At 38.1% G+C, this 26,582-nt stretch overlaps 2 protein-coding genes across 4 annotated transcripts in view; one reads left to right on the top strand and one right to left on the bottom strand.

The window, feature by feature from the left end:
• Dhfr (dihydrofolate reductase) overlaps positions 1-8,948 on the bottom strand; it is a 19,838-nt gene extending 10,890 nt beyond the window's left edge. The window contains exons 1-4 of one of the 3 annotated variants that reach the window (XM_013015923.1): positions 8,883-8,948; positions 8,162-8,211; positions 6,203-6,308; positions 1,409-1,535 (exon numbers count right to left, since the gene is read on the bottom strand). In XM_013015923.1, coding sequence (XP_012871377.1) covers positions 1,409-1,535; positions 6,203-6,308; positions 8,162-8,211; positions 8,883-8,896 — 297 coding nt within the window. In that variant the 5' untranslated portion in view covers positions 8,897-8,948. Of the gene's footprint in view, positions 1-1,408; positions 1,536-6,202; positions 6,309-8,161; positions 8,212-8,574; positions 8,854-8,882 lie in introns of those variants that run through there. The other 2 variants (XM_013015924.1, XM_013015922.1) reach the window with 2 other exon arrangements.
• The window catches only part of Msh3 (mutS homolog 3), a 154,410-nt gene continuing 136,716 nt past the window's right edge, over positions 8,889-26,582 (top strand). The window contains exons 1-8 of the mRNA XM_013015813.1: positions 8,889-9,098; positions 10,601-10,721; positions 15,028-15,260; positions 16,329-16,514; positions 18,051-18,167; positions 18,970-19,087; positions 22,640-22,785; positions 24,515-24,681. Of these exons, the coding sequence (XP_012871267.1) occupies positions 8,910-9,098; positions 10,601-10,721; positions 15,028-15,260; positions 16,329-16,514; positions 18,051-18,167; positions 18,970-19,087; positions 22,640-22,785; positions 24,515-24,681 (1,277 nt within the window). The 5' untranslated portion in view covers positions 8,889-8,909. The remainder of the gene's footprint in view (positions 9,099-10,600; positions 10,722-15,027; positions 15,261-16,328; positions 16,515-18,050; positions 18,168-18,969; positions 19,088-22,639; positions 22,786-24,514; positions 24,682-26,582) is intronic.

The raw sequence follows: 26,582 nt of genomic DNA, 5'->3' as shown, positions 1-26,582 counted from the left end.
CCAGGTCAGTCCGGATTACACAGTGTTTCCTTGTCTCAGTAAAACCAACAAACAACAAGAAAAAAAAAAGTCTGCTATTATAATTAATTAGAGAGCTGGGAAGGTGGCTTAGTGGTAGAGTGCTTGCCTTGCATGCCTGAGGCCCTGGGTTCAATTCCTCAGCACCACATAAGCAGAAAAAGCCGGAAGTGGGGCTGAGGCTCAAGCCTTGAGCTGAAGAGCTCAGGGGCAGTGCCCAGGCCCAGAGTTCAAGCCCCATGCCTGACCACCCCCCCAAAAAAATAAATAAATGGAGAAAATAAGGTTATAAAAATGTAAGAAATTGAGAAGGAGCCTAGAATTGTTCTTTCTCAAATAAATTTAGTGGATATATGTTTCCATAAGCCTAAAAGGGTATGGACTGAATTTCTTTGTGTCCATAAATATTAATCTGGGGCTAGAGGATTAATTCAAGTGCTACAGGGGTATGAGGTTATCAGTAACACACACACACACACACACACACACACACACACACAGTATATTTAAGAATCAAAGAGTTCCTAAAAAATCTAACATTAGAATTATTAAGAAAAAATGGAAAAAAAATTCTTTTGTACCCTATTTTTCCTTATGAGATCATATCCTGTACCCTCACATTATATGCAAATTGTTGAGGAAAAGCTTTTGTTCTACTTTGAACAAACATACATTGAGTTACCTATCACCTGAGAGCCCTATGCTTTTCTCAGTGAGACGTTTCTCAGAGAAACAAAGAGATAACAGCATATCTAGATAGAACACAGTAAGGTGTGAATGTAATTCTCAGAAAGAATTTTAGGATGGTTTTAACCTGGAAACTTCAGCTAGTGTTTTGAGCTGAAAATAAACTGATATGTGGGAAGATGTTGGTCAAAGGATAAAGATTTCAGTTCTATAGGAAGAGTACATTTAGTGGGTCTATTGTATAACTTGATGGCTATCATCAGTAACAATGTATTGTGCTTGTAAAAATGGCTCAGAATTGATTTTAAGTGTCCTTACTACAAAAAATAAGTGAGGTAGCATACATGTTATTTAGCTCAATTTAGCCATTCTATAAATGTACACGTATTTCAAAACACCTTGTTCATAATATCTGTGCTCTTGCCAGTTAAAAAATAGTTAAGGAGAAGAACTAGACTGAAAAAAGAAAATAACTGGTATAGACTAAAGAACTTCCTTGGCATGGCAGTGTCAAATGACAATTTAGCACACAAGTTGTCTAGCTTATAAGTAGTGATAATGTGCTCCTTCTAAGGCTCATGGTTTAAATTTTTAGTTTCAGACAATGGGTTATATCCTATCTTCTCATCTTCTCTTTAAATGGCAAGAGAGCTGAAATAAAGTAGGGAGAACATTTAGTTTATTTATAGATCATTTTACTTACCTTATAAACAGAACTGCCTCCTACTATCCAAACCATGTCTACTTTATTGTTTAATTCTGGTTGCTCAATAAGTTTTAAGGCTTCATCTAAACTTTTGGCCAGAAAATGAGCTCCTTGTGGGGGTTCCCTGAGGGAGCAGGGGGGGAAGAAAAAAAAAAAGAAAAATCACAGGTTTTGAAAAATCTACACATACTAGTATAATAATCTGAATAAGAAGCAGTGATTATAAAACTAGAACCATCAAAAATATGAAATTTCAGTAAAAAATACTTAACATCAGTATGGCCTATAAGCAGTATTTAGTATACATTTTGCACACAAAGGAGCCATATCAACTGAAACACAAAACCTCATGTGGTATCTCATGAGGTTAGAAAAAAATCACAATAGTTGTCCCTGTAATAGGGGGTAAGGATTGACTGGGTAAAACCATGACTGTGCTCCCTGGAGGTTAAGATAATGTTCTGTTCTGAATCTTTGACCAGGGTCTGGCTTACACAGGTATAAACTTGTCAGAATTTAGCAAAAATATTTACTTCAGCAGAAAAACTCAATAAAATAGTAAATTACAGTTAATGATATATATGAAGTATATAGGCAGAAATATACTAATATCTGCAATTTTTAAAGAAATACAAATGCAAACAAAGTCAACTAATGGACAGATGGGTGTGATAAAACTAGTACCACAGAATGGTATTGAGAGAATGTAGGTGGAGGGCATAGAGCTGCTGTTTACATGTCCTTCTGTTTGAAAATTTACATGATAAAATGCTGGAAAGAGCAGGGTTGGATGACTGTAGAAAAGACTGGAGCAACAGTCAAACTGTTAACATATGGTTACTTTGGGAAAGGACTTTCATGTTTTGAACAAAACCACAATGGGTGAAGTATTTGAAAATCAGTGTAGCAATTAAACCCCAGAAGGGAAGAGGATTTAAAATAATTTCATTGTTTCCACTGACTAGCTCAATGTCTTTCAACCTCCAGAACTCACTCATTTTGGTGAGGAGGTGAGGGGACCTACAGAATCTACGCTCTCATAGTAATTAGATACAGAAGAGACATATTAATTCGCTGTCAAGTTCTCAGCCTAGTGCTTTAAAAGTATTATGTAATTGCCCTTGAGCTGGTAGTTATGACAATGATTAATCAAGAACTAATGGAGATTATTCATTCTCTTAGCAGTAGGCTCCCTCTCTTCTTGATATCTATTTGACTTTTCTCCACTCTCTGTCATCTTTATGGGAAGGAGTCAGGATAGAGCAAAGAATATTCCTTGACTCAGGCTAGAAAAAGAAAATGGAGGTCAGGTTGAAGTTAAATGCCTGATGTTAGCACGGAAGCTGCAGGAACTAGTTGGACTAGATTGCTGAAAGAGGATCCAAAGTGGAAGAAACAGGGACTGGGACTTGGGAGAGAACACAGTCTGGTTAACAGTGTAGGATGACAGGGACAGTTGAGGTGATTTTAGGAACTAAGGATGATGAAGTCAGCATTAATGAGAGGAGACAAATGGAAAAAAACAACAACAAAACTTGACATGAGAAAGTGGAAGAGGTATTCCTGCAGCTGGTGGGTAATAGTTATATGATTTCCCAGAAGGACAAATTATTGGCAAGAATGTCTACGAGAAAGGACAATAATTTTGTGACATAAATAATTCCTTTCACTTTGTAGTAAGTCTGGAAATGAAAAACAAAGATGAGATTAACAATTTGTTTCAAATTTAAGTTATAAAAAAGGTGCTGGGGAGATGGTTCTGTAAGATACTGCTATTTGAGCCAGGTGTGGTAGTTCACATCTATAATCTCAGCTGCTCAGGAGTTGGATACAAGAGGACTGTGGTTTCAAGTCAGCCTTGGACGAAACAAAGAAACCCTACCTGAACAATAAACTAAAAGCAAGGAGGACCAGGAGCATTGCTCAAGTGATAAAGCACTTGCATAGCAAAGAACAAGACTCTGGAAATCAAATCTCAATATTGCTACTAGAAAAATAGTTGATTTCTTAGCAGTTCAGAAATGTTTTACAGGAAATATGCTCAGCAATGCCTAAAAACTGAGGTAATGTTTGAGTTCATCAGCTTGTTCACAGAATACACTCTAGAAAAGAACACGGTAAGCAAGGACTGAAACATTCCATATTAGGGCTCGCTTCATTGCTAATTTCCTTTCCATCTATATCTATATAGATACATATATATCTTCAAACTGAGTTTGGATTCCCCAACAAGAAAAGGCTGGTATGTGGTAGTATACATAATCTGTGTCAACATGTGTGGACATGTTTGGTGTGTTATTTGTGATGGAGAATCTTGTATTCTTCCAGGTAACTCCCAGAGAATTAAATGAGATAATGTTCCTAGTAGGCTTTCCACTTAATTTAACTACAATTCTGGTTGAGACTCCTTTTTAACTAACAGCTAAATGAGGGGGTATATGCCTGCCATCCTAGCTTTGTGGGAAACCTAAAGGCAGATCACAGACTAGGTTTGTGGCTGGGCAGGAAGACCCTATCTCAGTGTAAAAACATAGCAGGAATGGGTTACCTTGAGATTCAGTTTCTTCTATACTGGGAAGAGGTATAAAATCAAGTACCTTTAAAAGGTTGCATAAACAAGTATGTAAGTGCTGGTACTTTATGCGAGACTCAGAAGAGCCTGGCATACAGCAGGTGCTCAGCATATGCATGCAATTGGCCAGCAGGTAGGGAAACAAGAGAAGGGGCAAGAAAAGAAGCCTAATAAATTATTTTTACTGACTGGTATCACTATTACTGTGGCATGCCATATAATAAAGACATTAAATTTTCTTTTTTTTTTTAAAAAAAAGCAAAATACACCAATGTTATATGTAAATATATAAGAAACAACCAAACCCAATTACATATACCACAGGAGGGTCATACAGAAGAAATTAGACTCATCATTTGAGAAGAAATGCTGGCTTAACTGAACATCTCCCCCACTGAGATTCCTTTATGTTTGTTTTAGCTCAAGCTAGCCATAAATAACCTTGAGTAGTATTCAAGAATATGTTATTAAAAAAATCCCTGGGAATGGAAATACAGTTTGTGAATCTGGATTCTACCAAGAGAAGGATAATCAAAATATCCTAGCAACCAGGACAAAGAACAGCATGAAGATGGAGGCAGATGACAGGCTGCACATCAACCAGAGGCAATTAGTGCAATGGCCAGGCATTTTCCAGTCTAGAACAGATATGGGAGAAAATCTTCATATGCCTGAAACCCTCAGTGTATGGCTGTATAACGGGTTTAACTTGGCTAGTATATTATTCAAACAGTAATCCAGGTGTTGTTGCCAAGATATTTGGTAGATGACTTTAATATGGGTGGGTTTCATCAAAATACAAACCACCTCACAAGAAGAGATGAAGCTTCCCCAAAGAAATTTTACTTGTAGAACTGTAGCCCCTGCTGGAGAGTTCTAGTCTGTCCTCCCTGATGGCCACTCTAAAGACTTTTGGTCTTATGGAACTATCCCCTACATCAGTGATAGCAAATTCCTTGCAAAGAAACTACTGTAGACCCATCTTCACTGGGTCTGCTTCTCTAGCTTTCCCTTCCCCAATTACCACAAGCAAGCAGCTCCCTCACATGCTGTATTCTGAATTTTTTTTTTTTTACTGGATTATTTTGTTAAGGAAGAAATGTTCAGCATCTTGATTCAGTAACTTCTGACCAGATTAAAAAAAAAAACATAATAAAATGAAACAAACAAAAAACTCCCTGAGGTTCAGGAAGCTATTATGGTAGGTTAGGATCAGTATCAATAACTAAATGAAAAAACGAAAAACCAAAATCAGTACATGTCATAAATGAAGTAAATAACATTGAAGCCACTAAGGTCGAATTCAGCTACTGGAGTTGACTTCATGAGCTATCTTGGTATTCTCCCAGCACCCCAAATCCCTAAGGCATTTCCAAACATCAGGAACTATTATTATTGGAGTACCACTGTTAGTTTGAAGGACAAGAAAATTCTTAGCAGAAGTCAAGTAGACACAGATGCTTCCTTCTTCTGAAACTTCCTGAATTATCTCAGTATTTTGAAATGTTTTTAACTTCAGATGCTGGATAAAGAATACAAGTATGAAATATATATATAAATATATATATATATATATATTTTCCAGTCCTGTGGCTTGAACTCAGGGCCTGGGCACTGTTCCTGAGCTTCCTTTGCTCAAGGCTGGCACCCTACTACCTGAGCCACAGAGCCACTTCCAGCTTTTTTTGTGTATGTGGTTCTGAGGAATCAAACTCAGGGCTTCATGCATGATAGGCAAGCACTCTACCACTAAGCCACCTTCCCAGCCCCCAAAGTATAATTTTCGTATTATAACTAACTAGGAATAATAGTGGACTAGCATAAGTTTGTCAAAACTCACATCTTATTGAATTGAGAATTGAGTCTAGAGAATGATAGCCACTTAATTTTGGTAAATCTTAACACAAAGGTATTTTGGTATTTGTTGAACTAGAAAAAAAGTTACCTATTATATTGTATCTTTAGTATTTGAGCCCAGACTAATGATTGAAAATAAATGTGCAAAGTGTCTAGTACAGTGAAATTTAATTTTAATGTAACTTCAGAATAAGTTGTTGCATGGCATTCGCTGCTTATTCATTTTCTGTAATTATCCTAGTGATATTAAACAGCCTTATAATTACTTTTATACAATTTCATTCTTTCACACTGATCTGAGCCCTAAGAAACAATATAATTTTTTAAATTTGTGTGTGGTGAGTTTATGTTATGGTACTTACTTGAGTTCTCTACTAAGAACTATATTAATTCTGTCCTTTAAAGGTCGATTCTTCTCTGGAATGGAGAACCAGGTTTTCCTACCCATAATCACCAGATTCTGTTTACCTATAAAGTTACACAGGGAGAATAAATGCATTTAGGGAATATACATATATTTTCATAGTTACACATGTAGGCAGATATGATTGTTATACTGACATCTAGTGGATAGTCTTTACAAAAACTAAAACAGCTCTACAATTATCACTATCTAAATACGGTAACCATTTTCTTTTTTATCTAACCCAGCGTTTGTTTTTAACTACTTGCAACCACTGCAGTGAAGAAAAAAGATTCAGAGTTGAAGTGCTCAAGTTGAATGTAATCTGTCATTTACTATACAAATCATATTAACACATTTTATTTTCCTTAGCTATACAACGAAGATAAAAATAATGTAACTCCTTAGAAAGACAAAAAGTCAAAATGCTTTGTGAAATGGCAACTGCTTTGTAAAACTGTTTAAAGATAAAAAAGAATACTTCTTACACTTAGCCATTAAGGGGATTAGAGATGTAGAACAAAGCTTACCTCCTAATAAGTACTATTACAGTTGCTGTTGGATGTAATCATACTATTTATGTTTATGCACTTTATAGATTTATTGTCGTACTTTAGAAAATAGGTCCTGCCTAGACACTGGTGGCTAACGCCTGTAATACTAGCTCATTATGAGGCTGAGATCTGAGGTCATGGTTCCAAGCCAGCCTGGGCAGGAAAGTCTGAGACTCTTAATCTCCTTAAACCCTAAACATTGTGAAGCAGAGCTGTGGCTCAAGTGGTAAGAATACCAGCCTTGAAATGGACATATGAATGAACGAACACACACACACACACCCCTACACACACACACACACACACACACACACACACCCCTAATGCTCTACTTATCTTAACCTTAAAAATACATTCAGCTGTGCCTCTATACCTTTCAGTATTATACCTCAAGAATAATGCTTCTTATATAAAATATTTATACATACGATTTCCATTTTTACTTAAATACTCAGGCTTCTTGGGAGTGGTTTGTATTAAAAAGGCTTCTTGTCATCCCATTTACACCAGTGACCTGAGGGCCAATACAAAGGCATTTTGTCTGTCCTATTAACATTGTGTAACACCTAGACTATTGGGGATTCATGGTTTATGCTGCCATTCCTCTTCACCACAAACGGATGTATTTCTTAGGTTTTCACCAGAATATCCTTTCATTCATAGTCTTTTCTTTGGTTATAGTCCTCTCTCCAGTGGCTCAATTTACCTAGTTCTTCCCCTAGGAATGAAATTATCCTGGATGTCAAACATGCAACTGAAAATTGTCTACAATTGCAGCCCATTCTCCACTCATTTATTTTCCAAGTCACCTAGACTTGGCCACACTGGTAATTGGAGAGATGCTTGATGACTTCTTCCATTACCTTTCATTTGTACATATCCAACACTCAATATCACATAACTGTTTTTTAAAAATATGTGCGTGTAAGTGTGTGTGCGCCTGTGCACACACACTGGGCTCTTAGTGTTCTTGTGATTTCACTCAAGGCTGGTGTTCTATTTGAGCCACGCCTCCAGTACTGGCTTTTTGCTGGTTAATTGAGTAAGAGTCTCATGGATTTATCTTCCTGGGCTGGCTTTAAATCCAACCCTCAGATCTCAACCTCCTGAGTGAGTGGCTAGTATTGCAGAGGTGAGCCACCTACATCCAGTAGTTTAAAAGTTTTTACATCCCACTGCCCATGCTCAGGTTTTACCACCTCTTTCAGCAACTATTCCAAAGCACTAACCTCTGCTGGCACTTTGCCCCCAAACGAACAGCACACGTAAAAAGAACGTTAAATCAGGAACTGTGTACAATCACTGACTGGTAGGAGGGGAGGTGGCAGCTTACCATGGCAAATCTCCTTTAAAGTTCACATTACCTTCTACTGTAGAGGTTGTGGTCATTCTTTGGAAATACTTGAATTCATTCCTGCAAGGCAGAAAAACAGCTTACTCAGAATTGTATCCCGCGGGCTCAGGCTGCAACGCCCAGGGTAAACTTTCTGCCCAGGGTAAACTTTCTGCGTAGTAGATGGTGCTAGCCCAGGGCGGGGACTTTGCTTCAGGTCAGAGCACTAGGGGGCAAAGGGCCAGCGCAGCCCCAGGATCCTCACGGAAATCAACAGCTTGGCCCGGCGCTGCGGTGGTGGAAGCCAGAACTACCCACGGTCCATCCGGCTTCCAAGTCCCACCGCAGCCCCGGCACGCAGGCCAGCCCAGCGCAGCCCCGCCGTGCCTGGGCCAGCGGCAGCTTGTGCCAGCTCTAGTCGCCCCACCTAGGCCCAGCAGGTACCTGAGCGGGGGCCAGGGGAGGTCCCCATTTTTGCCGATGCCCATGTTCTGGGACACGGCGACGATGCAGTTTAGCGAGCGCCCCATGCCGGCAGCAGCGTTCGACTCGAGCTTTTAGGGCACAATTGGTGCACGCCGCGGGTTTGGCGCGAAATTGCGGGCGCCCCGCCCCCTCCATCCTATTTGTGCAGGCGAGGCGCCCCGCCCCTTCCCGCCTCGCCGCGCGAACGGGTCGCAGCGTACGCGTACGCGCACGCGCAGGCGCCGGCTGGCTGCAAGTGGCGGGTTCGCTCTCCGGGCCGGCCTTGCCTGCAGATTGCCATTCTCCGCCCGGCAATGTCTCGCCGGAAGCCTGCGTCGGACGCACTCACGGCAGCCCGCTCGGCCCCCGGAAGACAAGCAGTTCTGAGTCGGTTCTTCCAATCTACTGGAAGCCTGAAATCCAACTCGTCACCCCCGGGTGCCCCCGGGAAGGGAGAGCCTGGCTCCGCAGCGCCCCCAGCGTCCGCGGTGCAGCTGCCTTTGGTAGGTTCGGTCCAGGAGGGGGCGGAGCCTCGGGTAGGGGGCGGGACAGTGTGGGAACGGGCGGGGTTTGCGGGTGGAGCTGGCGACGGAGGCTGCGCGAGAAACTGCAAGGTTATTGGGCCAGATGAGAAAAGGGGACGAGGGGGTGTGTGGGGTGGGGGCGGGGGAAGAAGCTTAGTGGGTGTGTTAAACCCTAGATGTAATCCTAAGGCTTTCTTCTTCCCTTTGAGGTAATAGACTTGTGGCCAGGGTGACACCAGTTGTTACTGGGAGACCTTTTTCATGAGTTGATTATTGAAAGAGAACTTTACTTATTTATATATTCCTGTTTGGGTAACTGGAAGAAAGCTGTCATTCTAAGTCTTAACTGTCCAGAGCGCAGCAGTCTTGTGCAGTATGTCCTATCACTGTGGGCAGAAGTCCTTCTGTGCAGTTTCCTAATGACTGGAAAGTGACGTTTAGTTTGGGCAGATAAACGTTCTATAGATGTGAATAGTTCCTTTGGGAGTACTTTCTGTGGCTTGCTGTCCTTGAACAGAACAAAATAATTATTTTAAAGTGTTTTTTTTTTTTAAACTAGAAATGTCACCACAGGCTAAGCTCAAGGGTTACTCCTTCTTGGGGCTCCCCGGTGTACCATTCCCCAACCTATTTTAAAGTGTTTTTTTTTAAAAACTAGAAATGTCACCACAGGCTAAGCTCAAGGGTTACTCCTTCTTGGGGCTCCCCGGTGTACCATTCCCCAACCTTGGGCGGGGGATGTGGCTCATTTGGTAGAGTGCCTGCCTTGCGCGTACAGGGCCCAAACTGATAGTGCGGAAGGGTACTGCAGCATCTTTCAGCTGCCTACCAGATTTTAATGTGAGTAACAACTAGGTTGCTTCGAAATTTTGCTTCTTTATATTTTTCTTCCTTATGGTATCACTCCTGTCTCTTGCCTTTTTTGAGGGTGACCTAGTTTTTATGAATTCACCAAGACTTTATTTTGTATCTACCACCTGAGACTGTTTGGTGAAGGACTTAGTTTTTCTTCTGTTTTCTGCTGACAAATAGTTCATAATCTTATACCATCTTTAGTGGCAAACTATTTACACAGGAAGTTAATTATAGTTAACATTTCAAAAATGAGTTGTTCATGTATTACCTACTTCTCCCCTGTAGTTTTGCATATGTTAAATAAATATGCTTCTTAGGAGTATTTTACTTCACATCTAAGTAGGGTAATTTAAGTTTGTAATTTGAGATAGGTAAGGGTTGATTGAATAAAGAAACGAGACTGACTTTGTTTCCTGTAATTCTAGGAGGGTTTGAGATGCTAAGGAGGCTTATGACTTGCTAGTTTCTACAGAGGCCTTCCATTTCTAGAGCGAATGTAGGTCATTCTGTTATGAATAGAAGTCAAGATACTTATTGTTATTCACAAGTTAGGTTTAAATTACTTCATGTATGGTGAAGCATTCTCAGAATGGAGGTAACATACTCTTCTAACTTCTGTGTTGCAGTCCACAAAAACTGACAGAAGGAAAAAAAGACCACTGGTGAATGATGGACCTGTTAAAAAGAAAACAAAGAAAGCCCAGGAACAGGAAGGAGGAAGTGACTTGGTAATGTCTGGCAGTCCTGGTGAGTTCTGGGTAATGATTCTTCTCAGCCCAGTCATGGCACTGATATTTTTGTGTTCTCCAAGGGGAAAGAGGTTGGCTTTTGGATAATTGAGTCTTCTTCCTTTATGGAGTGAGATCTATTTATGCTGGAGGTCCTGGTGTTGTGTGTAGGAAGCTAGGGGTAGTTCTACAATTTAGCTTGTTATCCCAACTTTCTCCATTACTTCCTTTAGCCATTTTTATCCTTCTTATAAAATGAAACAGTCTTGTTATTGATGTCCAGCACTCTCTCTTCGCCTTGCTGTTCTAAAACTCTGCACCCATGAAACAAGAACTCTGTAGTCTCTACCCACAGCTTCTGGCATATACCATTCTACCTTCCACCTCTGTCATTTGGCTACATTTATTCCTTTTTATTTCAAGGCAGTATTTCACCTTTTCTTAGATCTTTAATATGCAAGTTATTTTTTTATTTATACCTCAGATCCCTAGGAGAAGGAAACTTTTGTACTTAGAAGTAAATATATCCATTGGAAAAGGAATTTAAGTATATATTTTGAAAACTTAGGGATTGATAATAAATGAAGTAGAATATACATTGGAAACGATCTTAAAATATATATTTGGAATAAGAGCAATCATGAAAGGAAGGCAAAGTATGTATCAGAAAGCTTATAAATTTAGAAGGAAGATTTCCTTTTTTTTTTTGTTGGTCGTGGGGCTTGAACTCTGAGCCTGGGCGTTGTCCCTCAGCTCTTCAGCTCAAGGCTAGTGCTCTACCACTTGAGCTACAGCGCCACTTCCTAGAAGGAAGGTTTCTGCCAAAGAGTCTTAGCTATTAGCATATGTGACATCATGCTAACGTTTTTGTTTTAGCTATAGAAGAACAGTTTTCCTATTTTTCTTTCTTCTGGGCAGAAGAGTTTTTTCTTTATTATTGAGTTTTGCACATTGATTTTTCTGCACTTGAGCTTAGTTTTTAAAAATATTTAATTTTTTTATCCTGGCTGGAGTTGCTTAAAAAGTTCTTAGATCTGTGGGATTATTGTTCTTAACAAATTTAAAAAGATTTGTTTTTTCTTTGCCAGTATTCTCTCAAATGTTTTTCTGCCTTCTCCTTTCCCTTTTTAGCATTTCTTACTTGGATGGGTATTAAACCACTTATATGATCTGTCAAGTTATTGAGGCTCTTTTCTTTTGTTTGCCAGTCTTATTTCTCATCGCCCTTCATTTTTTTTATAGAATAATTATTTTGTTGCCATTTTGCTGGCTTTCTTTCTTCCTTTTTTTATAAACGTATTTTTTTTTATTGTGAAAATACCGTACAGAGGGGTTACAATTACATGGGCAAGATAATGAGTACATTTCTTATCAAGCATTGTAGCCTCCTCCATTGTTTCCCCTTCCCATCCTCTGCTCCCCTCCCCCCCAACAAAGTTGTAAAGTTTGTTTTTCAACATAACGACTTGTACATCTCATTGTTGCAATGGGTCCTCCTGTATCCCTATTTTAACCATTTGTTTTTTCCCTTCTTCTCCACATATACCAACATCAAATACAGTGAAAGCAGGGGTTATACCATGGGGGAGGGACATACAAAGCAACAAAGACATAATCTTATAAATACGTTAGAAATAATCGCATCAAAGATCTCTCTCTCTTTATTTATTTATTTATTTTTTGTCAGTCGTGGGCTTGAGCTCTAGGCCTGGGAGCTGTCCCTGAGCAATTCAGCTCAAGGCTCATGCTCTACCACTTGAGCCGTAGCGCCACTCCTAGTTTTCTGTTTTTTTTTTTTTATTGTGATTAAGTGATTACATAATTTCCCAAATTTTACAGTATTGTGGCGCCCTTCATTTTTGAGGTATTCTACTGTCATATTTTCAAGTTAAGTGGTTTTCTGTAGCATCTAAGTCTGTTAAAAATCTTATTCATTGAGACATTCATTTCAGACATTATGGATATTCTTGCTGGAGTTCCATTTCTGTTCTTTTTGACCTTTTCTTGATTTTTTTGTTAGCATAAGTTTAGCTATATAGAGGGAGATTTCACTGTGACATTTCCATGCATATATACAGTATATTCGAATCACTCTCCACTCCTCTCTCATGGTCCCTTACCATCCCCTCCATCCAACACCATCCCAGCAGGAAAGGTAAATTTGTTCCGAATCAATTGTTCACACTTAGGAAAATACCACATTTAAACCCCCTCATACAATAAATGTATACGGATTCTAAAATAAAATTAAATTTAGAATCTAAAGTATTAAAAACAAAGGTGAAGAGAGGTAAAGTATTGAGATTGTTGCCTGGTGCATACTGACAGTTGAATAATAAATTCTCAAGCCTCATCACTTCTGCAACTGCATTTTGTGTTCTGAATGTTATCAGTGTCACAGGGGAAATACTCCATTTTGGTGTGCTGCTGCTCACAGGCATTCCTTTCTAGCACACGAAAGGGTCAGACTTATGGATGGACTAACCTACCAGAGTAAAGGCTACTTTAGACCTCTCTACCAAGGTTTAGAAACAATCCTTTAAACAACCAAACATTATAAATAAGTATTTATTTAATGGTCTGGAGGTGGTGACTCATCCTGTATCCCAGCTACTTGGCAGGGGGAGAAATTGGGAGGATGGTAGTTAGAGGCTAGTCCAGACCAATCCCCCCTACCCCCCAAAAAGAAATCTCCATTTCAACAAAAAAGCTGAAGTGGTGGTATGCTTTATCCCAACTGTGGGAAGACAAAGGTAGGAGGATCATGGTTTGATGTCAGTCCTTGGAAAAAATGAAAAGCCCTACCTGAAAAATAACCTGTAGCAAAAAGTGCTGGGGACATGGCTCAAGTGAGAGTGCACCTGCCTAGCAAGTGTAAATTCCTGAGTTCAAAACCTGTACTAATGGTAAAAACAAAGCAAGCTTAACTGCCTGACCGAACCAAGTCTGATAGTCTTTAAAGAATTACAGAATCCTGCCATGAGACAGTACAGAGTTCAAACTATCAATTTGTAGCAGTAAAGTCACTCAAGGGGTGTGGGAATCTTTTTGTATCCACAGGTGGGAAATACACACACTTACTGTATTGCTTTTTTTTTTCTCTTTTTTTCTGTATTGCCTTTTTTTTTTTTAATGTGGTCATTTGTCTCTCTTTTTTTTTTAATTGTGAAAGTACTGTACAGAGGGGTTACAATTACATGGGCAAGATAATGAGTACATTTCTTACCAAGCATTGTAACCTCTTTCTTTGTTTTCCCTTCCAATCATCCTCCCCACCCCTCAACCCAATCCTTCCCCCCCCATTACTTTTAAAGACTAATTCAATATACATTTCAAAAAGTAGAAAGTGATACTAAACAAAATTAACATGCTACATTGTTGTTTGAAAAAAAGATTTTATATATCTTTTTCTAGCTAGAAGACTCACAGGAAAATTGATATGTTGTATATCTGAAAAGAGTTTTCCATCTAAACCTTGAAAAGTTTTAACTTTTAGAAATGATCACAGCGCAACTTTTGTCCTCAGGGTTGTTTTTATTTTTTGGCAGTACTGAGGTTTGAACTCAGGATTTTGCATTTCTTGGTATTTTGCCACTAAGCTACACCTCCAGTGGTTTGTTTTGTTGGTTGTTTTTGAGACAGGGCTTTACTTTCTGCCTAGATATGCATCTAAGCCTGGATCTACTTGCTTTAGTCTTCCTGTCATTGCTGAAACTGCTTAGTACCAGTCCTATTTATTTTAGAAACTCTCTTTATTTTATTTCCAGAGATTTTGGTTCACTAATTCCTGAAAGTATTGGGCATTTTATATGTAAATAGTATGAGTTCTTGATTTGCTTAATTTCTGATTTAGGGTTTTGCTTCCATTGGGTGTGCCAAATTTGTGATTGCTTATCATTATCCTTTCTAACTTCAGATATTTCATTTGCAGTTGTCACCTCTCTAGTTTCCTGTCTGCCTTTAATATATAAAACCAAATAAAAAAGGCAGATGCAAAATTCTACTGTAGTTTTTAATGGGTTTCAGAAGCTAATGAGCCCAAGGTTATATATTTCTTTGCTTTATTACAATGTAACATTGTAGTAAACATCATTTTTTTTTTCTGAGCTTTTTGAGACAGTATCTAACAATATAGATCAAGCTGACCTTGAACTCAGTGGCTTCCTGCCTCAGCTTCCAGAACGATGGGATTATAGTGTAGGTGTGATATACTGTACCTGTCTAAATTCATTGTTTTAATAGGATTTCTCTTTTTAACAAATTCTTGCTGGTTATATAAATCAACCTAATGGGACCAAAATACTATTAGTATTTTTTATTTCCAGTAGTTTCTGAAGAACCAAAGAGACATCTGAGGACCAGGAGCCTTTTAAAGTCACTGGAAAAACTGAAAGAGTTCAGCTGTGATTCTGCCCTCCCTCACATTAGAGTCCAGACAGAGCCATGCAGGGAGAGATTTGCAGTTCTGCCAAAGTGTACTGATTTTGAGGACATCAGTCTTCAGCGTGCAAAGAGTGCAATTTCTACTGAAGATTCCAAGTCACAAAGTAATCAAAAGGTATGTCACTGAAGCCAGGAGTTGGTGGCTCATGCCTATAAGGAGGCTGAGGTCTGGTTGGAAGCCAGTCTGTGTGAAAGTCTGAGAATCTTTATTTTCATTTAACTACCAAAAAGCTAGAAGTGGAGATGTGGCTCAAGTGATAGAGTACCAGCCTTGAGCAGAAAAGCTGATAGACAGCACCCAGGCCCTCAGTTCAAGCCCTAAGGATAAGCATTACCTTCCAACCCCCTCCCCCAAAAATGTATATAACTACACCAGAATAGGAGGTTCTTAAGTATCATTTGAATAAAAGGAGGGAGCTTTTCTTTCTTAGTTTCTTTCTTTTTTTAAATTCTTACAGATTCTAATTTAGTATATATATGGTAGGGATGAATTGGCTTATAGTCAAACAAAAGGTAACAAGACCCCTAAATGTTTTTGACATGTTACTTGGGTTAGGAGTCACTGGCTTGGGGGATATTTTTTTAAAATTGATACTTACGTAAGTACAAGTTTCCCATAGTCCTAATTTTAAAGGGTTTGCATGGGAAGGCATCGTGGGCCATACAGGTGGAGGTTCTGAGGTGTTTCAGTAGAAATCTTGGCAAATATTAAGCAAAATCTTGGGTAAAACAAATGGATATAGACTTGGAACTATAAAATAGGAAGTGAAATTTCGAGATGTTGACATGCTTACTAAAAGTGCTTTTGTTCTCTGTTTGTGCCCATTGATCTTTTATGCATTACACATGAAATAATAAGAACTGTTGATAAATGTAATAAAGTAAACTTAAAGAAGAAATATATGAAAGTATATGCAACACTCAAAGCATATAAGACATTAAAATATCTAGAATTTGGAAATTTATTCAAATTGTGATAGTTTATTTGGGGCTTATAATTAAAACAGAAACTTTTACTGTGAAAGCAAAATTAAACCTGTGGAATAACTTGTCTGAATGTGCTTCTAGAAAACTTTCACATGGGTTTATCAGGTGTTAGCTTTTTACCAATTTGCATTTTTTTCTCTTTGAGAACCTACTATTACAGCTATTACTTTTTAAATTTAAGTCTTTTGGTTGCCAGGACAGTCAATTTGGACCATTACAAGGGAGCCATGAAAACATCCCAAAAGCTTCATTTAACAAACGATCTAAAAGCACCTATACGCCATTAGAACTGCAGTATATAGAGATGAAACAGCAGTATAAAGATGCAATTCTGTGTGTGGAATGTGGATATAAGTACAGGTTCTTTGGGGAAGATGCAGAGGTAAGTATTTTTCCAGCCCTAGTTCATGTTTATCTTGTCCAACTATCAATATTTTTCAACATTTCTGTTTCATTTTCTGAAAACAAAAAAGTGAGTTTGATCAGTCATCCTTTAAAAATACTGTCACTTAGTGTAGAAAACAAAAAATGGGCATAAACAAGTTTGGTAGGAGCTAGACTCGGGAGAGAAATGACGGTGGTGGTGTTGGGCTGTTCATGCTAATGGTGCTAGGCCAGTATTTTTAATCTATCACAAGTTTGTGGGATGTATTAATGAATGAATGAAGCATGATCATGCCAGTATGTTTTCTGGTGAAGATTCAGACAAGAAATATGAGATATATGGATGTTCCTCATTTTACCTTTGATTTATGGATTTTCATAGCCAGGAAAAGTTACCTCTTAATGGATGAGCCCATTAACTTGACTAGCTATCAACAGGTATTTGAAATTTCATACATTCATATTGTGCAAGACAGCAATCTTGCTATCTTGTGTAAGTTGGTCTGTATTGTATTTTGAAGTGTTTGATATAGGCTTCAGTCAAGAGGATTAAAAGGGAATTTGCATGTGTAATGGTCAAGCTTTGGGAAAATACTGATTGCATAGTTCCAAGCCTGATCAGAAAGAAGTATGGTAGCATATATATTGCCTCAGAGATGGGTAGTGAAGACTTAACCAACTTTTTCTCAGTTTTCTGAATCCTGTAATGGCAGGACAGTGGTGTTCTCCAAGGAATGTGCTGTGTTTCATGTGATGACTGACTAAAATAGCATCAGTCATGTTTTCTGAGGAGAGGATCAGATATGTAGTTGGCATCATCTGGGAAATGGGGAGGTTAAATGGTAAATTTAAGTCTGACTATAGTAAAGACAGATGTTTCCTTACCCTTCAGGAATGGACTTACTATAGTCCAGATGGAAAGTGGGGGTCGGGAAATAAGATTGTTGGAGTGAGAGTCTGTGCCTCTGGAGGGTAGTACTGATGCTACGGTGTTTTCTAAAAGAAAGCTAGGAATCAGATGCAGTTTCCTGCTTCTTTATTTCTGTCAACCATACATCATTAGTTAGCTAGTAAGACCAAGGGGTTCTCTTTTTCTCATGATTTCTGAATTTCCTATCCAAGTGAACTCATCATTTGTGTGTGTGCTGTAGTATCTTTTGATTGTCAGTTATTTGCATGACAAGTTCTTATTCTATTACATCTTCATGTTGTTCAAATTGAATAGTCCTTATGAAGGGAAAGCTCAACACTAAAGTTTTGGTACATCTGAGTACATAGAAGAAGACTTGGCATGTTTTTCTGAGTTGTTCAGAGATATCAATGTTGGTTTTGAAGTCAATCTGTTGGACTTGCCAAAAACAAATGAGCCATCAGTGTCTATGCAGGGAATGTCTTTATAACTTTTATAGTACAGCAGCAAGTATAGAAATTGTATGTGTATACCTTTGATGATTTTTTAACAAAAAACCCAGACCACTTAATAAGGATTCTGGAAGTGGAAAGTTATTGATATTTTATATTTAATTTGTTTTAGATTGCTGCCCGGGAGCTGAATATTTATTGTCATTTAGATCACAATTTTATGACAGCGAGTATACCTACCCACAGATTGTTTGTTCATGTTCGCCGCCTTGTGGCCAAAGGATACAAGGTTTGTTTTGGCTTTCACTTGTGGGGCATGGGAATTAGGGTTTCTTCTAGACAGAGAACATGTCTGATAAGGTGGTAGGCAGAGGTTACTTGGTTTTAGAATTTGGCAATTTGAGAAATAAAAGTGTGTCATAATTATTAGCATTATACCTTGATGTTTAAAAACATTGTTTAGTATTTGTAGTAGAATTTTATTTTTTCTTTTTGAAACAGGTCTTGTTATGTAATTGAAGCTTTCCTCACAACTCATTCTGTACCCCAGGCTGGCCTGATTACTTGAAATCCTTCTCCCTCAGCATCCTGAGTGCTGGGATTATAGATATATGCCACCAACCTGGTCCTAGAATTTTTAAACTCAGAATCAGAGTGTTTCTTAGTGATCTGTTCACATGTGTTAGCTTCTTGTTATTCCTTATTATTTTTTTTTCGTTTCTTTAATCAGTCTTGTGGCTTGAACTCAGGACCTTGGCACTGTCTCTGAGCTTTTTTGATCATCAAGGCTTCCACTTGAATCACAGCTCTACTTCTGGCTTTTTGATATTTAATTGGAGCTAATGGACTATCCTGCCTGTGTTGGCGTCAGACCACAATCCTTAGATCTCAGCCTTCTGAGTAGCTAGGATTATAGATGTGAGCTACTGGGTGCCCAACTTGTGACTTTTTTTTTACTTAAATATTTCACCTGGACCCTGTGGACAAATATTTGCCTTAAATGTTTCTAAATTATTTTTTAAACATTATAAAGTAAAATTTTAAGTGGCTTTCATCATATTTGCTATCAAATATTTCTTATTTTGTTGAAGGTGGGAGTTGTGAAGCAAACTGAAACGGCAGCATTGAAAGCTGTTGGAGACAACAAAAGTTCACTCTTTGCCCGGAAATTGACTGCTCTTTATACAAAATCTACACTCATTGGAGAAGATATCCTTTTAGAATCTGATTTTCTTTCGCTTATATATTCCAAGAGCTCTGTTTTTTTAAAAAAACATTTGTTATTATTATTATCTTTAAATACTTGTACAAAAAAGTTCCCATTCTACAAACAGTATATAAATACAAGGTGTCTGACAACATTGTCACCCATCGCTCCTAAGCCATCTACTTTTCTTTTTTTTTAAAATTGAGATTAGGTGATTACATAAATTTCACAGTTTTGTGGTATAGTGATATTTAGTTAAAGTCACAAACACATTTTAACCTTCACAAGGCAAATTGTCATTATTAGGGTCTATAAAGTTTGTGAATTCTATGAGCTTTGACAATACAGTTATTTCTTCCATATCAGGTGAGTTTACTTTTCTTTCCTTTTGCTTAGTGTAGGCTATTCCCTCTTTCCCTCTCATTTCTCCCTTCCCATCACTGTCTTTGGGGTTGCTTAGTTCTTTTTCTTCTATGTCCAGTGCAGCTGATGGGCCCCTTTGTTATATGTTGTTTGCATTTCCTTTACAGCCAGGGATGATGAACATTTTCTCATGTGTTTCTTTACCATTTTTCTTTTCTTTCTTTCTTTCTTTTTTTTTTTTTTTGGCCGATCATGGGTCTTGAATTCTGGGGTGGGCGCTGTCCCTCGGCTCTTCAACTCAAGGCGAGGGCTCTACCACTTGAGCCACAGCGCCACTTCCTTCTTTACTATTTTTATCTCTTCTGAGAAATATCTCTTTTGCTCCCTTGCCCATTTAATGATTGCTTTGTTAGATTTGGGAGGGATTCGTTTCTTGAGTTCCCTGTATATAATGGATATTAGACCCTTGTCTGATATATTGCTGGTAAATTTTTTTTCCCAATTAGTTGGCTTTCTTTCTAGTTTGGTTGCTATTTCTTTATCTGTGCAGAAACCTTTTATTTTAGGGTAGTCCCATTTATCGAGTCCCAAGGGCTCTGTTTTTAGATGATAGATTAAAAAAAAATATTGTTCTTTCAGTGGGAAAATTTTGAGGTGGTAATGGAATGGCGGCTTCAGTCCATGGTTAGTGATTAGCCCCTTTCTTCTACTGAACATCTACAAGGATTGAAGATGGCTGGAAATACTGATTTTTAAATGTCATAGTAAAAGGAGAGCTCATCATATCCCAAGAACAAGGAAGAGCGAGCCTGGTAAAAGGTGATGGCAGACTAGAGCTGTTTGAAATATCTTCCCTGGTATCATTGTGGGTCATGGTTACCTGTTTAAGGCCTATAAGCTCCTCAGGATCTTCCTAAAATGGGAACTAGAAAATAGCTTTTACTTCATGTGAAAAGAAAACTGCAAAATTAGGAGTCTGTTAAATGCTTATAAGTTAGAATTTTTTTTTATTAGCTTTATAAATAAATTTTGCTACTTTGGAAAAAAGATTGTGGGTATAGCTTTCTTATCTTGAAGAAACCCTAGAGTTCTTACTCAGTGGCTGCCTTCAGATTTATCACCATTCATAAATTCATTGTGTTCCAAATATAATTTAATTGTTAACCATTATCAATTTTATTAGTTTTTTTTTCTTTTCCTTTTGAGGTAGAGTTTCTGTGTAGCCCAGATTGGCCTTGAACTTGGAATTCTCCTGCTCTGCTTCCTGAGTATCTGGGATTCCAGGTGTGTACCTCCACACCCAGTTTTTAAAATAACATAATGAAACTCTTTTTATAGCTAATAGGTTTTTTTTTACATTTTTTATTAACCTATATGAGTTGTAAAAAAGAGTTTCATTATGCTATTTTATTTATTTATTTTATTTTATTCATGAAGCTTGAACTGTGGGTCTGGGCACTGTCCCTCAGCTCTTCAGCTCAAGGCTAGTACTCTCAATTGAGCTACAGCGCCACTTCCGGTTTTCTGTTGGTTTATTGGAGATCAGAGTTTCATGGCTTTTCCTGGCCGGGCTGGCTTTGAACCGAGATCCTCAGATCTCAGCCTCCTGAGTAGGTAGGATTACAGGCATGAGCCACCAGTGCCTGGCTCATTATGCTATTTTAAATGCATCAGCCTTAAAAGATACCCTGTGAAAGAAAGTTATTTCTTATGGCTTATTGCAAATTAGCTAACTAAGAAACTTGGTTAGCTTCTATTCAGATTCTAAGGATGTTTTCTATTAAGTGCCTAGATAGTACAGTGGCTCAAGCCTTTAATCCTAGCTGCTTGGGAGGCTCAGTTGGTGTTTGAGATTTGAGGTTAGCCTGGGCAAAAAAATCAAAGAGTGAGTTTTTGGGACTTCATCTTGCTTAATGACTGAGTGGATTAGTGGGTTTCTTTCATCCCAGCTCTAGGACAAAGTCAATGGCTCGGGTGGTAGTATGTTTCTCTCATCCCTGTGATTCAGGGATGAACAAAGTGGGAAGATTTCAGTGCAAGTAGACCCAGACATAAAGTGAGCTTAAAATAATTTAAAAAAATTTAATGTAAGAAGAGACTAGCAGAGAAGCTCAAGTAGGAGAGTGCCTACCTAGCAAGCCCCTGAGTTCAATTCCCAGTAAACCTCCCACCCCGCCCCCCAAAAAAAACAAAGAGAAAAGTAAACCTAAATAGCTATCACTCAGCGCACACTCAAACTACTAATAGTCCTATATTGATTTTACCTATGTAAGTACCTGGCAAACTTGATTTTTCTTTTGTCTGAGCTTGAGTCTCTTATTTGAAGTCTATCCCTTTCCTTGCTTCCCTTTTGCTTCCATTTCTGATGTCCAAGTTCTTTATGCCAAGCTGATTCTTTATGCCAGAGTGAGCTGTTATTCCTGAGAATTTGAGTAATGGACTTGTTTCATACATGTGTGCACATACATATGTATGCATCTTACTTTTTTTTTTTTTTGGTTGGTCATGAGTCTTGAACTCTGGGCCTGGGCACTATCCCTCAGCAATTCAGCTCAAGGGGAGTACTCTACCACCTGAGCCACAGTGCTACTTCCTGTTTTCTGGTGGTTAATTGGAGATAAGAGTCTCATGGACTAAGGACTTTCCTGCCTGGGCTGGCTTTGAACCAGGATCCTCAGATCTCAGCCTCCTGAGTAGCTAGGATTATAGGCATGAGCCACCGATGCCTGCCTGCATCTTACTTTTTATCATATCCTTAATTCCCAATTTTTTGCTCTTTTGTTGCTTTAGGCACTTTAATGAATGAAATTAATTTGCAGTATTTGAGTGTGAATTAATTGCTTTGGCTTATATATATAATATACAAACACTACATTTTATAATACATAATGTATTTTGTAATATATAATACATATAAATATAATATGTAATATTATATATATATATATGTTAACACCACATTTAAAAGTTGGGTTTATTCCTGGGATACAAGAATAATTCAATATACTATGACTGCAAATAGAATCTAGCAAATAAATAGATTCAAGGACAAAAATCCCACGATCATTTCAATAGATACAACAGCCAACATGCTTTCATGACAAATGCTTTAAAGAAATGGAATGGGAGGAACATACCTCAGAATAATAAAGGTTAAAATTTAGCATGTGTTTTTCTTTAACCTGTACTACATGTGAATCCTCTGGTCAAGCTAGATGACACTGTGAATGTTGATGAGATAATGACTGACACTTCCACTAATTATCTTCTGTGCATCTATGAAGATAAGGAGAATATTAAGGACAAAAAAAAGGGGAATGTCATTTTTGGCATTGTGGTAAGTACTTTGTAAGTGAGGAATGAATATGTTAAAGGTATTAGTAAACTTGATAAAAATGAGTCACTTTGGAAAAGTTTCATGAGTATGTGTGCAGTTTGATATAAAAGAGTCTCCTCATAGGTTAATCTGATGATATATCGTGTGTGTGTGTGTGTGTGTGTGTGTGTGTGTGTGTACTGCCTGGGAATTATTGTTCCTTAGCTTCTGTTGCTCAAGGCTAGTGTTCTGCAGTGGAAGCACAGCTCCACCTTCTTTTTTGGTAGGTTATTGTGGATAAGGATCTCATGGACTTTCTTGGCCAGGCTGGCTTTGAACTGAAGTCCTCAGATCTCAGCTTCTGAGTAGTTAGGACTATAGGCATGAGCCACTGGCACCTGACGATATGTATGTTTATGTGTATGTGTTTTAAATTATTGTAACTATTTGATGTTTTCACAAATATAAAACAGGATAGCTACATATTTCTTAATATACTGAAAATGTTTTTCTCGTTATGTGCTTTACCAAAAAAAGTAACAAAAATGTGTATGAGATATCTAATGAGGTGTGCTTTATAGGAATTGTTCTAGGAAACTGTTTTTCTCATTATAATATTACCTGTTAAATCACTAGTTACAGTTTTTTCATATGGCTCCTTGGAGCTATAGAAGATCCAGATAATTTCAATCCATGTTCTCTAGAATTTTAAGAGTTGAAGGGAGATGTATTAAAACACAGATATGTAGACAGTGTATAGGTAGAATAATAAAACACTATTTACCGCATGGCTAGCAAAGGTTTTATAGATACCTTCTATGGGATAGAAATTAAACATGGAAGATCATGGGACTATTCTGTCCAGAGATTCAGAGGAAGGGATCCTTAAGGGATAATGATAATTGGCTAAAACAGACTGTTGTGTTCTTTATCACTCAGAGACCTTAGCTAAGTAGTTTCTTTCTTTCTTTCTTTTTTTTGTTATTGTTGTGCTTGTACTGGGACTTAGATGAGCCTTCCACTCTCCCTTAGCTTTCTTGTTCAAGGCTAGAAACTTGAACTGTACCTCCATTTGTCTGCTGGCTTTGAACTATGATCCTCAGATCTCAGCCTCCAGAGTAGCTAGGATGACAGGCGTGAGCCACTGGTGCCCAGCTTCTTCATTCTTCATTCTCTGCCATCCCTCTCATCCCGACTCACCCCCAGTTTTCCTGCTTTCATAGGATATGCATCAAATGTTATGACTGCGTTCTCCCACCCCCGGCTTTTTATAATTTTACTTTTTACATATTAGAGATATAGTTAAGTGTGCTTACTATTATTTTGGTGGTCAGGTGGTTAGGACTGTGTTCCTTTGTGATCATAATTGCTATTTGTGCAGTGCCTTATTTATGGGATATTCACCTTTATTCTTTTGACTTGAGCCTTACAACAGCCCGGTTAGAAAGCAGCTGCTTTTTTTTCTCTTTGTGGAAGAAGAAACTGAGGCCCATTAGGGTGACATGTCATAGTTGTTCCGCCAGGCGTATTAGTTACCTTCAGGACTATACTTAGGTATCTCTGGAAAGTTCCACAGTGTATTTTAGATCTCTGTGTACCTGACTCATAAGAGTATTGAAAAGCAGACAGGTCTTTAAACACTTTAGAAAATGTAGTATGGACCAGTGAGCAGATTGGCTTTACAAATCTTTCCAGCTGTCATTCAAAAAATGTCTGTTTTCTGTGATGTTATGTTTGTATCTGTTTTCAGGGAGTGCAGCCTGCTACAGGTGAGATTGTGTTTGATAGCTTCCAGGACTCCGCTTCGCGATCAGAGCTGGAGACTCGCATATCCAGCCTGCAGCCTGTGGAGCTGCTGCTTCCGTCAGACTTGTCAGAGCAGACAGAGACACTCATCCACCGAGCCACTGCTGTTAGGTAAGCTGGGGAGGTGTGATGATTCCCAAACTAGATGAATTCCCAAACTGATACCTATGAAAGTTGTTAAAATAGTTTTTTATTTATGAAACTTATATGTCAACAGTGGGAATTAAAATGACCCACATTGTCACTTTAATGTAGTGTTTATAAAAGCTGATTTTTTATTTTGTTTTTAAAAATTAACATTTCATTATTATTATGATTATAAAGGTGATGTACACAGGGATTACAATTATATGAGTCAGGTTAGGAGTATATTTCCTTTTGAACAGTGTCTTCTGTTCCTCACTCTCTCCCACTCCCTCCCTCCTATCTCTATCCACGAGTTGTATGGTTCACTTTCATCAATGTCTAGTGAGCTTCCCTGCTGCACTTTTTTACCCTTTTTCCCTTGAGTTCTGTGCCCTCCTCCCACTCTCCAGAAGATATGCATGTGAAAACACCATACAAAGAGAAAAAGAAGACAGAATCATCAAAAAATAAAAATAAAAAAGAGATCTTGGTTCCATATCTTGGGGTTTGTTTTGACATGTGTATTATTTTATATAAAATATGAAGAGGCACCTAGACATTGAGCCATTGTGTTTCTCTGTGAAGAGTGTCTATCCTCTTTTGGTCTCATTGTATCTAGAATCCTGTAAAATTTATCATAACCCAGTGTATTTTAGATCTAATTTGCACATATCAGAGAACTTGAGCCATTTATCTCTGAGCTTGGCTTACCCACTTCACATGATTTGTTCTACTTCCATCCATTTCCCTGCAAAGGACATTATTTTATTCTTTCTAATGGCTGTTTAAAATTCCGTTTTGTATAGGTACCACATTTTTTGGATTCACTTATATATTGTGTGGTATCTGGGCTGGTTATTGGTCTGGGCTTTAGTAAGTAGTGTGTGAATGAACATGGATGTGCAGGTGTCTTTAACATATCCTGCATCATATTGTGATGGTCAGGGTAGATGCCCAGGAATGGTATGGTTCAATCTATGTTTAGTTTTTTGAGGAACCTCCAGACAGCTGTTTAGAATGGTTGTACTAGTTTACATTCCCACCATCTGTGCATTTCCCCCGCATCCTCACCAACATGTGTTGTTGAAATTCATACTGTTGGTCAATCTAACTGGGGTGTGATGGAATCCCAGAGTTGTTTTGATTTGTATTTCCATGGATGATGAGCATTTCCTTATGTGTTTCTTTGCCATTCTTTCTTCTTCTTCTGAGAAGTCTGTCCTTAGCTCTCTTGCCCATTTAATGATTGGTTTATTAGATTGGGAGGGGTTAGTTTCTTGAGCTTCTTGTATATAGTGGATATTAGGCCTTTGTCTGCTGGTAAAGATCTCTCCTAGTTTGTTGAATGTCTTTCTAGTTTAGTAACTCTGTCCTTAGCTGTCCAGAAACTTCTCATTTTGATGTAATCCCACTTGTCAAGTCTCTCCTATCTGTGGTGCCCCTGGGACTCTATTTAAAGGAGTTTATACCTATACCTACAAGTTCTAATGTTTCTCCTAATCTCTCTTGCAGTAGTTTCAAAGTTTCAGGTCTGACGTTGAGGTCTTTGATCCACTTTGAATTGATGTTAGTGCATGGTGACAAACACAGATCCACTTTTAGTTTCCTGCATGTGGATGCCTAGTTTTCCCAATACAACTATCGAAGAGGCTATTTTTTCCCCCACTGTATGTCTTTGGCTCCCTTATCAAATATCAGATAACTATAAGTATATAGTTTTATTTCTGTGTCTAGATACTGATCTTTAAAGGACCTTAAGATATTATTTAGTCATATTATTCACAATTTACCTAAGTTTTTTGGAAATATTTATTGTTTCTTTCTTAGAAGGTTTATGTAATTTGAAAATACTTCGTGCTATAAATCTTCCTTCAGGCCTGTGTTCA

Source organism: Dipodomys ordii, unplaced genomic scaffold (genome assembly GCF_000151885.1).
Source record: "Dipodomys ordii isolate 6190 unplaced genomic scaffold, Dord_2.0 Scaffold28, whole genome shotgun sequence".
Lineage (NCBI taxonomy): Eukaryota > Metazoa > Chordata > Mammalia > Rodentia > Heteromyidae > Dipodomys > Dipodomys ordii.
This window is presented reverse-complemented; position numbering and strand designations above follow the sequence as displayed.